At 40.9% G+C, this 14,862-nt stretch overlaps 2 protein-coding genes across 8 annotated transcripts in view; both read right to left on the reverse strand.

The window, feature by feature from the left end:
* LOC127620061 (uncharacterized) overlaps nt 1-14,862 on the reverse strand; it is a 328,707-nt gene that overhangs the window by 41,103 nt on the left and 272,742 nt on the right. For 5 of the 7 annotated variants that reach the window (XR_007967653.1, XR_007967654.1, XR_007967655.1 and 2 more), the window contains one exon: nt 4,265-4,320. The gene's annotated coding sequence lies outside the window, so the exon portion shown is untranslated. The other 2 variants (XR_007967652.1, XR_007967657.1) reach the window with 2 other exon arrangements.
* The window catches only part of LOC127620060 (cytoplasmic polyadenylation element-binding protein 1-like), an 11,666-nt gene continuing 5,325 nt past the window's right edge, over nt 8,522-14,862 (reverse strand). The window contains exons 9-16 of the mRNA XM_052093152.1: nt 14,035-14,152; nt 13,706-13,819; nt 11,481-11,570; nt 10,790-10,923; nt 10,506-10,704; nt 9,590-9,684; nt 9,408-9,488; nt 8,522-8,837 (exon numbers count right to left, since the gene is read on the reverse strand). Of these exons, the coding sequence (XP_051949112.1) occupies nt 8,676-8,837; nt 9,408-9,488; nt 9,590-9,684; nt 10,506-10,704; nt 10,790-10,923; nt 11,481-11,570; nt 13,706-13,819; nt 14,035-14,152 (993 nt within the window). The 3' untranslated portion in view covers nt 8,522-8,675. The remainder of the gene's footprint in view (nt 8,838-9,407; nt 9,489-9,589; nt 9,685-10,505; nt 10,705-10,789; nt 10,924-11,480; nt 11,571-13,705; nt 13,820-14,034; nt 14,153-14,862) is intronic.

A 14,862-nucleotide genomic window follows, 5' to 3' on the forward strand; every position in this document is an offset into this window, starting at 1 on the left:
AGTTCCTAGCTTCCCGTGTCCACACCTTGGCAGACTCCTTGGCCCTCTTCAGCTCCTCCAGCCGTTCTTCGGGTGTGTTCCTCACCACAGGAGGTGCTGACACACATCTTTGAGCTGTTCTCTTTCCCTCAACTTTGGCTTTCTGTACTTTGCCCTGTAATTTGAACTCCCTGAACGAGAGAGAGAAAATGTATTGGGCACACGTTAAACTACACATTCTGAGCTTTAAATAGATGTGCAAAACATGGCTGTTGGATAAAAACTGATGGAAAGACAATCATTTTAATAGGAGATTCCAAGTTGAATTCTGGTCACCTGCTCCCAAAAGTTCACCACGCCATCTTACAGCCAAGTAATTGGTATATTAGTAAAGTACTCATACCGGGCTTTATATTAATGCAAAACACATAATTATAGGTGATGATGGGCCATTATGAGATAGTTGACTTTATCAATAGGGGTTAAAATGAGCCATCACATTTACTGCCTGAGCTAGTGAAAAGAAACTGGCACATTTCATACACTATAGTAATTCAAAGTGCTTTACATAGAATACATTATAATCAGTATTGACATTGTGAACTACAATACTAACCTTTTAATACGGTGCAAAAAGCAGAAAGAACGCTTGAAATTTGAGGCCTGGGTGCCTCAACTTTGGCTTTCTGCTGTAAAATTATTTTATTGGCCTTTTCATGTACAAGTGGAAAGGATTAAAAGAAAAACTTCCAAAAAAAAAAAAGGATGATGTGATCACTTGGTTACTAGGCAACAAACAAGCTACCACATCATCCTTATATATTTCAAAACGGCCGGCTCTGCGTATAAATTGTCCACTGGAATGTCGAAAAAACCTGTATTAGAGATGCATGCAGATCCATGTGTTCTTTTTAATTTCTAAAACAGATGCACTGTTTAATGTTTAAACTGTACTCACAGTTCGACTGATAACAAAAGTCGTTGCCTTGGGGAAGAAGAAAAAACATGAAAAAAATAAATGAAATGTGAATTATTAGTTTTAAATTGTTATTAATCAAGTTAATAAATATTAAGATTTGGCCAAATGAAGTGTTTACCCCACTGTCACTGGACACTCTGTTTCCCATCTTGTCTTCTGAGGAGACAAAGTCGTTGTGAGCATTTCTTAAAAATAAAATCTTTATGGTTATGCTGTGTCTTGATCAGAGAGGGAAAGAGAACAGCTCAGAGATGTGTTGTTTAGGTCACTTGCAGCCGGTAAGTTTCATACTACTCTCCTGCCTGCCTCTTGTCTGCCTGATGAACACAGCGATGTGAACAACAGATGAAGCAAGTTGACGAAAGCGTTTATGGCAAGTACCAATACATATATATATATATATATATATAATGTCCTAAAGTTTTTATTTGATTTATTTATGCAGTCATGGCAATATATATTATAATATATATATATAATGTCCTAAAGTTTTTATTTGATTTATTTATGGTTTAGCAGTCATGGCAATATATATTATAATATATATATATATAATGTCCTAAAGTTTTTATTTGATTTATTTATGGTTTAGCAGTCATGGCAATATATATTATAATATATATATATAATGTCCTAAAGTTTTTATTTGATTTATTTATGGTTTAGCAGTCATGGCAATATATATTATAATATATATATATAATGTCCTAAAGTTTTTATTTGATTTATTTATGGTTTAGCAGTCATGGCAATATATATTATAATATATATATATAATGTCCTAAAGTTTTTATTTGATTTATTTATGGTTTAGCAGTCATGGCAATATATATAATATATATATATAATGTCCTAAAGTTTTTATTTGATTTATTTATGGTTTAGCAGTCATGGCAATATATATTATAATATATATATATAATGTCCTAAAGTTTTTATTTGATTTATTTATGGTTTAGCAGTCATGGCAATATATATAATATATATATATAATGTCCTAAAGTTTTTATTTGATTTATTTATGGTTTAGCAGTCATGGCAATATATATTATAATATATATATATAATGTCCTAAAGTTTTTATTTGATTTATTTATGGTTTAGCAGTCATGGCAATATATATATAATATATATATATAATGTCCTAAAGTTTTTATTTGATTTATTTATGGTTTAGCAGTCATGGCAATGACTGCTAAAATGAAAGAAATAGTCAGTCGGAATAAGGGGTTCCATTTGGATCAGTTATACGGCCCCGTGCGGTCGGTGTCCAACTTCTTAGAGGGACAAGTGGGCTTGCTGGGATTTGATGGATTTGATGGCGTGGTGAACTTTTGGGAGCGGGTGACCAGAATTCAACTTGGAATCTCCTATTAAAATGATTGTCTTTCCATCAGTTTTTATCCAACAGCCATGTTTTGCACATCTATTTAAAGCTCAGAATGTGTAGTTTAACGTGTGCCCAATACATTTTCTCTCTCTCGTTCAGGGAGTTCAAATTACAGGGCAAAGTGCGTTGTTCTTGATATTTGTCCTGGCTATCCGGGGCCAATCAAAGTCCCGCGGCGCTGCAGTATCGTTAAACTTAAAATATTTATAAAACAATATATAGAAATATACATAAAGAAATATTTAAAACAAGCTTGTATGACTTGTTTGCCTTCATGGTAATCCAGAAAGCATGACATCGAGGGTTGAGTCACTGTTTTATATCTTTTTTTGGAATAAATTAATGAAAAGAATGCAATTAAACAATGGATTAAGGGACATTTTATTTTTTATATAAAAAGGCAAGCAGACGAGAATCAAAAGTCCAGCCACTCCAGCTCCTCTACCTCCCCACGAAAACCCCTCTTCTTGATGCTGTGGTCGAAGCGGATCTTTTCATCTTTAGCAATGTCCTTGGTGGCCTGAAAGAGCAGGACGTGCCTGTCTACTCCCTGAAGCTTCAGTATGCAGTGGCATGGCTGCACGTTGCACTTCTTCTTGGAGTGCGTAATCCATCTCCCTGTGGTTTCCAGAGACGGGTGGCACTCGCAGGGGAAGGTCTCCGCATCGATGCAGACTTCGTCAGGGCCATGTTTGAAAAAAAACAGTTTGCCCAGCTCGTCCTGCGTCTCTGCCATCTCCCTGCCCTCAGCACTTGTGATCACCTTTCCGTGGAAATCACACAGGATGGAGCCCTTCCCGAAGGCCTTGGTTGCAACAACGCCTGTGGTCAAAAAGAGGGAGTCATTAATGTGCTGTTCATGATGTTATTATATTCTTTTTTTTATGGATTTTACTGTGCTCATAAGACATTTGTACATACCTTTCTGCTCCCCAAAGTCCTTCACAGCCAGACCCGACCATTTCTGCCTGGTCACCCCCTTGATGATGGCGGGGTCACTCTCCGCCTGTGCTCTGCTGAGCGGCCTCCACTTCGCCATAATGTCCTCTGGGCGGGGATGATTGGCCGTCCACCCCTCTGCCTCTATGACTTTAGCCACCATCCTTGCAGTTGGGGCACATCTTGAGCATTTTGCTGTCAAAGAGAGGACATTTAAATAAAAATTCAGGTTCACACACGAGTTCTAAATGTTTCAGTTGGAGCAAATCTAATCATTGGCTAAGAAAGTATATACACTTACACAAAAGATGTTGCTCTCGCTTGCTGTACTGCAGAGCCCTCCACTTGTCATAAAAGACTCTGTCGGCGGGGAACCCAGCTTTTTCTCTCTGGGTCTTTCTGGGTGGTTGGCCAGTGATTCCTACAGGGAAGGCCTGTAGGAAAACATCAAAGTCCGGGGTTGGGCTGCCAACCTCTTCTTCCACCCGCCTTCTCTTCTCTGCCCGGCGCCCTCTTCGCCAGAGTCGCCAGAAGAGGAGCTGCAACATTGAAAAGGTTTCAAGGTTACACACTAACGAACTGATGGATGAGCGTTGAGAGACAATATAATTATAACAGATTTATAACATATAACATAATTATATTTCAGATAATTACATACCGTGTCAGGGAGCTGAGCAGGTTGGAAGTGGCCACAACAGTGTCCAGGGTCTTCATCCTGTAGTGCTGGTTTGCCACTGCAGTCGAATGGGCCATGTAGTGGGCCACAGACGCCTTCTGCTCCTCTGAAAAGTTGGCAGCCACATTTGTCTCCACGGTCCTACGTATCTGCTGGCTCGTGATGCTGGGCAGTTTGTAGCTGCAATGGGGCAGAAATATCTGATGAAACTCCCAAACTTGAACTATCTAATTTTCTAGAGGCTGATCCGTTTAATAAATGCTACTTTTTGGTCTTATGGACCGCTGTCAATACTTACTGTATGTGCAGACGAGAGAGGTCGTTGGTTGCGCTCCTGATTTTCGTGCCTGACGACTGAAACAAACAACCTGTTTGCATTATCTACATCCGGCCGGATGGAGTCAGGGCGGATCCATGTGTAGTATGCATCCAGCATCTGCAGAGACAAAAAGTAAATAAATACATCTGTTAATATCAGTGCTGGTGTTACTGTATTTCATGGTAAGGCAATTTAGCCTGTACAAAGTGTACTTACTGCTGCCTCCTCCATTGTGAGGGCAAACACGGCGATCTGCATTGTCGCAGTCTTGTGTTCAGCTACAGCCACGCACACCTTTCCCCAGAATCCTTTCTGGCCTCCCACTCTGCTGTCTGAAAAAAATAAAAAAATAAAACACAGTGAATAAGTGACATAAACGTCCTCTTCGCGAGACTACCTAATATAATCTGTTTAGGCTTATGCCCCCATGAAAACTGAGGTCTTAACACTTACTGTTACTCCCTCCACCGCTCCTGGTCTCTGGAAGTGACCGAGGATCAGGATTGCTTCACAGAAGTACCGAACATCGTCTTTTCCTCTGAAGCCACGTGGTCACCTTCCAGCAGCCTCCCATAAACGGACAGCATGTCTTTTTTGGCCTTCCGGAGGACTGCCTGGCACTCCTGAAGGCTCTTCTCACCCTCTTGGAACCGTTCATACCTAGAATGACATACAAGACCACAATGTGGCGGAGAATTACACACATGTCTGTAGCACGAAGTCATTAAAGAAAAACAAATGGAAAGCAGATTAGCAACTGACCTTGTTTTACAGGTGACCTTGCTGTGTGACTTGGCCACTGGCTTTCTGATGGAAGCGAGGAGGTCGAGGTAGGCTTGGCACTTCCTGTAGAAGTCCGGATCTGCTGCAGCCAAGTTCAGGTGGGTCTTCAAATACTGAACAAACCGGATCATGTTCTTTATGTAGTTCAAAATGGTGGCTGGGACCATGTCAGCTGCCGGAGTTGGGTGAGGTAGTCTTTGGTCTCAGTGGACTTTAGCAGGAAGTCCAAGCTGACTTCTTCCCCACTTGGCTGGATGTACCTCAGCATCCTGGAGACGTTGTCTACCTGTGATGAAAGAAAAAGAGAAGTGTGAGATGATGCAGTGAGAAGAAAAGCCACACACCAGCCAGCCACACACAGACACCCCTAATAAAGCTGTGTTTTATCTGAGTTCACTTCTTTTATGGAACTTAATAGCTGCTCTACATGTGCTGTGCTACTATATATTAAAACATTTCCCGGTTAGAAAGAGCAATACGGAACAGACTAAAAAGAAACGCAAATGGGATGTATCTTACCTCCTGCTGGCAGTTTGGGACCTGCAGGGTGTTGATCAGGTAGCGCTTAAAATCTGTCAGCATGGCCTCTTCTGCAGGGAACTTTGAGTAAAGCCCCATTTGCGTCATCTTGACCCTGACAGTTGTGCTGTACTCTGATTGAGCTCTGAAAAAAACACAGACAGAAGAAAATGAGCTCAAAGCAACCTTACAGTTTGTTCACAGTTTTTGCACTGATGTGAGTGAGGTTTAGAACTTACTTTTGCCATGTACGGTCGCTTGGATCGGTGGTGCTGGCTTCGGAGCTGCTATCCTCCGCCACCGAGACACCACCAGCCGCTTCAGAGCTGCCACCGGCTGCTTCAGAGCTGCCACCAGCCGCTTCAGAGCTGCCACCGGCTGCTTCAGAGCTGACACCGGCTGCTCTAGAAGGTTCACTGGCCGTGCTGGTGGATGCCTCTTCTGACTCCAGGTCTGCCTGGTTAGGAGCATTAGCCACAAAAAAGTTTCTCTGGCGCAGCTCTTCCAGAAGAGCCAGCCTGGATGGTCTGTGGGGGTAACGTTTCACCATCTCATTGTAGTCCCAGTTCCTAGCTTCCCGTGTCCACACCTTGGCAGACTCCTTGGCCCTCTTCAGCTCCTCCAGCCGTTCTTCGGGTGTGTTCCTCTTCATACACACTCTGCTCAGATGCGTCGTCAGCACCTCCTGTGGTCTTTTACACAGCAAGCAGTGAATGATGCGACGGTCGGATCTTACAAATGTGAAAATGAATGAAGACAGTGAATTAAAACAGAGGCCTAATGTGACCCTTGACCAGCTGAAACTTCAAAAAGAGATAAAAACTTCAAAAGAGATTAAAAAACTCCATTTCAATGGAGCTCAACAGTAAATACACAAAAACCCAAGTATTACCTCTTCTCAGCTTGTCCTTCCATTTCAACAGTAGAAGATTATAGAAGATTCAAGAAGATTCTCAGCAACTCAGCAGCTCAGCAGAAATCGTTGAAGCAGAGTGAATTCACAACAGAATCCATCACAGATATACTTGAGTCTGTTTCAAACCAGCCAATCAGATCGCAGTATTAAACAAGCCGCCAATCAAGGTGTCAATGGGCCATTACCTGGGCATGCTGAAACTTTATCTTCTTATTTCTCAGAAATCTCAGAAGTTCTAAATTAGTTAGAAATGAGTAAATGTGACCAAATATTTGTAAACTGAACATAAAGAGCTTCATTTTGATAGGAAACACATTAAAAAACCTTGAGATTTGAAAAGAAAAAGAGCAGCATTCCAGAAGAGGAAGATAATGGGAGCAACCACTGGCCTGTAATATAATTATATTTATATAATATAATATAATGATGTATTTCTGATCATGCGGGCTTGATGGTAAAAAGAGTCTTCTTTTAAGGTAAAAATAATAAATCCTGCATGTTTACATGCTCAACAGGCCTGCATTATTTTTGTCTGCATTCAATGGCCTCTGCGGTCAATACAGGACTCTGCATAGGTGATGATGGGCCATTATGAGATAGTTGACTTTATCAATAGGGGTTATGAGCCATCACATTTACTGCCTGAGCTAGTGAAAAGAAACTGGTTTGTTCTAATGGTTTTACAATGGGCCATCATATTTACTGACAGGGCTAGTTAAAAGAAACTGGTTTGTTCTAAGGGCTTTAGAATTGGCCTTTGTGTTCTAATGGATGTCATGCGTGACTCAGCAATCTCACACTTTGCAAGTTAAAAATTATTTCGTCTGAGACAACACAACCCATGGCCTGGGTGCCTCAACTTTGGCTTTCTGTACTTTGCCCTGTAATTTGAACTCCCTGAACGAGAGAGAGAAAATGTATTGGGCACACGTTAAACTACACATTCTGAGCTTTAAATAGATGTGCAAAACATGGCTGTTGGATAAAAACTGATGGAAAGACAATCATTTTAATAGGAGATTCCAAGTTGAATTCTGGTCACCTGTTCCCAAAAGTTCACCACGCCATCAAATCACAGCAAAACAAGGGCAATTGGACGAGCTCTCAGTGATGGCAGGAACAAGTTACAGCCAAGTAATTGGTATAGGCTTTTATTTATTTTATAGGCAAAATTTCAAGTAATCGAGTACTTTTTTTTCAATGTGTTAAAGAGTACTCAACTACAAAATTACTTATAATGCCCATCCCTAGTATTTAAGTCTGTTTTCTCTTTTTTTAGCTCATCGGCTCTGGGATTTTTCACTGGAGTGGGGCGTGTAGCGGCGATTATGGGAAATGTCGTTTTTGGGCAGCTGATGGACTCTAACTGTGCTGTACCTCTGCTGCTGGTCTCTGCACTCCTGTTGGCGGGAGGACTGGTGGCTCTACGTCTGCCGCAAACTAAACGGACTGAACTTACATGATAAACACATGCAGTTAGCGTCAGCCAAGTCAAAGCATGTGATTCTGGTACCAAAATACCAAACCAAAGAGCTTTGTTTGCAGTTTTGCCAAATGTTGCACACGAGCACTTTCTGTGCTGACTGGAATTCTGACTTCACTCTTAAAAGATTACAAATACAATCAATGATGAATCATGCAAAATAAGACCAGGAAAATGTATTAAGGGTCATATTTGATTTTATGTTGTCTTTGTTGTAAATCCATGTGGAATCATCGAATATATGATTCATTTAAAGGAACATTCCATAGGAATATTTAAAGGAATATTTTATATAATTAATAGCTTTGACTTCCATTGCTGTAAATTTGAATTTTGCTTTCTATAAAGAAAAGGAGGGATGAGTCGAAATGATTGTTTGTGGTAATCAACATTATGCCACATATGCTGCCGATTAAGCTAAACTTGTATTGAACCCGGAACATTCTTTTAAAATTTCGTTGATTGTGTCATTTTTGTACGAGTGTAAATTGTTAGCTTTTTTTACAATGGCTATACATTTTTTTTATTTAAATAAACAGAACATCCAATGATGCAATGCTTCAACAACTTTATTTTGTCCTATCTGAACATCATCTACATTTGTAAGTAACAAGGAAGTGAAGGATGCTCTTTGGCACAGCTTCAGCAAGAATCTAGGGTAATGGGGCAATAATAAACTAGTCTTAAAATCAGGTGGCAGTTTCTCTCCCGGCCACCTCCCTTAAACTAGCTTTCTCTTTCTCATGCACACACATTTTTGCACAGTTCTTCATGAGAGGTCGATGACTGCTCAAAACCTCCACAGAGTGCCGCCAATGCCAGCAGGCCCGACAATAGTATTTAAAACAGGCCTGAAAAAGAGAGTTGACACCATAAATGAAAATTCACCCTCATGTTGTTCCAAAGCCATCTGACTTACATTTTCTGTATGATTAAACAAAATTAAAAATTGTTATGAATATCCCAGTCTGTCTTTTCAACACAATATACAATGCAAGTGAATGGTGACCAGAACTTTAAATCTCAAAAAGCACATAAAGCCAGCAGAAAAGTAATCCATATGACTCCAGTGGTTTAATCCATGTCTGTAGAAGTGATATGATAGCTGTGGCTGAGAAACAGATCAATATTTAAGTCTTTTTCTACTATGAATTCCCTCCCTGCCCATTTGGTGTCGATATGCAAGAATGCGAATCGCGATACCTTTGGGTCTTTTTTAAGCTTTGAAGTGAGTCACTATCAACTGCCATTCTACTGAAAAGACAGGCCGTAATATTCATTAAAACAACTTTTGTGCTCAGCATAAGAATAAAGTCATGGGGGTTTGCAACAACATTTCATTTTTGGGTGTACTATTCTTTTAATGTGGATTGAACAAGCCATAACTCTAGATATGATGCTCCACAGCATTTGGTACAAACCTGTGCCCTACAGAAGAATGGGCCGGGCTGACTGCTACACATTTGGCACAAAGAGTCATCCAGATATGGGTCAATCTGGACCTATAGAAGATGAGAAGTAAGAGTAGTAGATTAAGGATTGAAACACAGAACTGGAATGATCTCATTGTTCTGGTTTTTATACAGTAAGTTCAACTCAGTACCTTCCTGGTAAACTTGGAGGTTTTTATTTGCACAAATGCAGCAGTCACAGCTTTGAAGTAGCTCCTCTGGCTTCTGAAGGTCACTCTGCCAGAACCTAGAAGGAAAAACTCAACTTTAAAAGGAATATTGCGGGTTCAATACAAGTTAAGCTCAATCGACAGCACTTGTGGCATAATATTGATTACCACAAAAATTATTTATTTAAACAAAGCAAAAATCTGGCTTATAGTGAGGCACTTACAATGGAAGTGAATGGGGCCAATCTGTAAACATTAAAATACTCACTGTATATAAGTATAGCCAGACATAAACAATGTGCACGTTAACCTGGTTTTAGTGTGATAAAATAGCTTACTAACCTTTTCTATTCAAAGTTATATCCTGATGAATTAGTGGCATAAACCATAAAACGACCATAAAAATAACTCTTATGGCTCAATTCACTTCCATTATAAGTGCCTTAATGTACATACGGTCTGTTATATGCATTGTGCTGCATTTAGCTTATTTAGCGCAAGAACGCGTTCAGTCTGAACAGCCCCTAAGATGCTAACATGCATATAACAAATGAGCAGGCCCAAACGGAATCTGTAGAATCTTTTCACATTTTCTGCACTAAATTTCTGCAGAAGGGAATGCAAAAGGTATTAAATAAACCTGAGAGTACTACACTCTTATTGGCAGCTAAAAGCATCATGAAATTATCCAAATATATCAAAAACAAACATGCAAGGGAGGGGGAATGCGTAAACCGTTTATGAAAGACAGATGTCGCAATTCTCTCGCAAATATCTGCATGCGCAGATTCTGTCAGGGCCTGCAAATTAGGCAATGCTGACAGCATCTCACAAGCTAAAGCTAAGTGTTGTTGGTGTTTAATGAGCTAGGGCAAGTTTTAAAGTTACACGAACAGACCTATAGGATATTTGTGCTTGTCCGTGTCAATTCCTACAAACAGAACATATCCGAAAAGGTCGTCCATGATGTGGGCCAGAGCCTCTGCAGTTATCATGCCATGCAGCGCGCCCACAAACACCATCTTATTGTTATAGAGATGCTGGGTGGGATAACGGCTGAAATTATTGTCTGAGATCACCCACGGGATGACCTGCACCTGCAGCACAGGAAATGACAGAGATGAGGTCAGAGGTCAGAGATGTCAGTGGTTAGGAAAAGTGAGTGTTGCATGTTGTTCTCACATCTTTGTAAATTCTTCTACTGGACAGTTTGTAGTAGAACTCCAGATAATCATCAGACTGCAGATGGTGTTGAATACAGGCCTGAAGGAGGGCCTTCACAGACTTCTCACAATTAAACAGTAGATACACGTAACCTACACAAACACACACACTCACTTAGCACAGTAGTTAGCATACTAAGACTGAGGCTACGTAGCACCAGCAAATGACTTCCCAGCAAAGTAACTTGTCTGTCATAAACCAAAATAAAAATGCTGGTGACATTTTGCAAAACATCTCCTTCTGTGCTCTATGGAGGAAAGGTAGTCATATGGGTTTGGAAAAGCATATGGATTTCACTAAACATAAGGTTAGTGTTTCAAACAATCTCTTCCATGTTAATCTGAGTTTTTGCCACAAATGTATATTTAAGACGAGGAGTTTTAGATTGTTGATGCGATCACGAGGAGGTTACCCCACATGACTCTACCCTCCCTAGCAACCGGGCCAATTTGGTTGCTTAGGAGACCTGGCTGGAGTTACTCAGCACGCCCTGGGATTTGACTAGTGAACTCCAGGGGTGGTAGTCAGCGTCTTTACCACTGAGCTACCCAGGCCCCCCTAATATGACCATTATTAATATTACTAATAATACTCTTAATATCAATATTATTATTTATGCATATTTATTAATTATTAATATTAATGTTACCTCCTGAAGGACTGTGTGGATGTCTTCCGTCTTTACCAGGCCAGTCAACTTTCAATGAACCAAAAACACTGAATGTGTTCAACAGACTCGCTATGGAAAAAATAAAACAAATAAAAAATTGTCTTCATATCTTGTTTATGTCCAGAGAGATTATAAAGAATCAGGCCCGCCGACAGGGGGGGACAAACGGGTCTGTTGTCCCGGGCCCAGGGTAGGGGGGGGGGCCCAGAACTGGGCCCTCATTAAATTATGGAATAATTGTTAAAAAATAAATAAAATAGGCATATTTGTGGAAAAAATATCTAATATTTGAGTTACATAAAAGCTTTTTATTTGTTTTCTTCCTAATTGTCCTTGAAATAGTGGTCAAGAACCCCCGCCCACCCCCAAAACAAAAATGGTTTGGCCACTGATCAAAATTTGATGTTGTCATTTGATTTGAAGTTCAGTAGGCTAACGTTACGATCAAAATGTCCGGTCAGCACAAGTCTGGTGCTCAGAAAAGAAAAGAAAAGAAAAGAGAAGAAGGGAAGAAGAAAATCGAGGCCTTCGAGATGTCCTAAACAAATATTTTCAAAAAAGGTGGTGACGGAGAAGCTGAAACTAACGTTAGTAAAGTCAACGTAGAGCAAGGTAAGAAACAGCGCAGCCAACGTTTATGAGTGTTGTCAAAGACCCGGTACTTCGGTACCAAGTCGGTACTAATTTTGTTTTAAACGTCACGCCACGGTACCAGGTTTTCTCAAACCCGGTACTTGATGCTGCGTGCATGCCCGGCAGCGTGCAGTTGCGTCCTCTTCATAAAAGTGCTGAGACATTGCGACCGGCGGTGCTGCTGATGTGGTGGCTGTAAATCCACTTGTTGATAAGAAAGGAGGAAAGAGACACATATGGAAATATTTTGGATATTAGCTCATAATAGCTCGTTTTTACAGGCGCGCAAGTTCATTGTTGCATAGCAACGACAGACGCCACGGGAGAGCACGCGCTTGTGGAAAAGAGAAAGCGGTGCGAACTGCGCTCTCCATGATGACGAGGAAGTATTAGCAAAGAATTCATTGATTTCTAGCCCTTGCATTAGCTTTACTACTAGATATATTTATGGAGATGAGAAATAAAAAGCCGGCTGAAATGCGTCACTGTTGGCATCGGTGAACAGATAATGGGCCAGGTCCGAGTCTATTTTTGCTGCGCTGCTCATGCTTAATTAAAAGTGAAAGCACACTTTTGATGGACAAAAAATAAATATGATTTCACACAAAAAGTGCCCAAAATGCACAGATTTTGCATGTCTAGTATGTTTTTAACAAGAACTGCAGTAGGCTATGTCAGAAAAAAAAAAGAAAAAATTTATAGAAAATGTACCCATTTAAACGTGTTTTTATTATTCAGTTTGGGTAAAAGTATATGGTCTTTTATAAAAAAAAAAAAAAAATGGAAGTCTGCTGTAAAGTGGTTAGAACAACGGAATCGGCTAAAATCAGAATTGGCCTAGAAAATTGTAATTGGTGCATCTCTAGTATAAGAGCCTGACACAACACGTTATCTTTGACAGAAACAGTTGAGTTTGGTAGCTCCGTCAGAGAGGATGAGACAGAGAGGAGAGAGATCCAGCTGCAGTCAGGTGACAGAGAGAGTGATGCGGGAGGGGCCCGCTGCCCCAGAGCAGAGGGACAGAGTCAGGCTACCAGTGAGAGAGAAGAGAGAGAGAGGGAGAGTCACAGTGATGCGGGAGGGGCCCGGTGAGGAAGAGCAGAGGAGGGGAGAGGAACAAGAGAGGAAGAGCAGAGGAGAGGAACAGGAGAGGAAGAACAGAGGAGGGGAGAGGAACAAGAGAGGAAGAGCAGAGGAGAGGAACAGGAGAGGAAGAACAGAGGAGGGGAGAGGAACAGGAGAGGAATAGCAGAGGAGGGGAACAGGAGAACAGGAGAGGAAGAGCAGAGGAGGGGAACAGGAGAGGAAGAGCAGAGGAGGGGAACATGAGCGGAAGAGCAGAGGAGAGGAACAGGAGAGGAAGAGCGGAGGAGGGGAACAGGAGAAGCAGAGGAGAGGAACAGGAGAGGAAGAGCGGAGGAGGGGAACAGGAGAGGAAGAGCAAGGGAAAAGGAGAGATCTGGGCATGGGGGGGCCCATCTAAGATTATCTTGTCCCGGGCCCAGGCAAGACTGTCAGCTGGCCTGTAAAGAATAATAATCTATAACTCAAATGTGTGTCCATCGGCTCACCCTCTGTGATGTCCCACGGGACACCTCCCAAAAACACTTTACAGGAGTAAACTGGGTATTTGTAGTGTCGGTGGGGAAGTCGTCCTTCCCAGTTGTAGGTGGCTTCATTAACCGCTGTGACAGACAGTCAACAAGAAACTCATCAATAAATAATTATAGATGTGATTAATAATTATAATGCCTAAAATGAGTTTTCAATATTTTAAATTCTTTAATCAATTACAGTATATCCTTGTTAATTGTAACCACCACAATGATGTGCATAGAATAATGCAGTGAGGTCTTATTCTGTTTCCTGTTTAATGTGTAGGTGGCTAATATCACCATACCAGCAGCTTGTTTATGAAGCTTTGCCTCTCTCTCGATGCAGACCGAGGGTTTGTTCAAACCCAAAGCGTCCCAACCGGGCAACAGCAGGGGTAACGGGGGAGAAACTCTGAAAGAGACCTCAGGGAGACAGACACACAGACAACACGTTAAAAAAAACAAAAAAAACAATCAACATATATTCTCTGAAAACAAGTCTTAACCCTTTCGCATGTACAATCATTCATGCTGCTATTTACCATTTGGCCCCTATCTATCATGGCCTCGTATTAATCTCCATCCCTGAATTGGCTACATCACTCTACTCTGGTGGGCGTTCTGGCGCACTATGGCTGCCGTCGCATCATCATCCCTATGCTATGTAAAGCGCTTTGAGTGCCTAGAAAAGCGCTATATAAATGTAAGGAATTATTATTATTATTATTACTATTACCAGCAAAATCGGTTGTCATAATGACTGAAGCATTGTCATAACGAACCAGCTGCTCAAATAGTCTTTTCAACACCATAATATCTTTATTTACATATGTTACAAACTTTAAAACTATAACTAAATTAAAGTATAAAGCTGTTAACGTTGGAGCGCACTGTTTAGATGGAGTGCTGCGGCCATGTTTTCTGATGTCAAAGAATATACAAACTAGTCAGTCCACTCGAGCCTTCTCATCACAACCACTGCCAGGGCTGGGAGAGTGGAAATGCTAGGTTTTTATTTGAAGATTGCATTTTTGCTCACAAAATAGTTTTAGTATAACATCATTTACAATTAAAAATACAACTCGCTTTTGGCGCCACCCTGTGGCTATTTCACCTCAACATACGATGCTTCA

This window comes from Xyrauchen texanus, chromosome 26, assembly GCF_025860055.1.
Source record: "Xyrauchen texanus isolate HMW12.3.18 chromosome 26, RBS_HiC_50CHRs, whole genome shotgun sequence".
NCBI lineage: Eukaryota > Metazoa > Chordata > Actinopteri > Cypriniformes > Catostomidae > Xyrauchen > Xyrauchen texanus.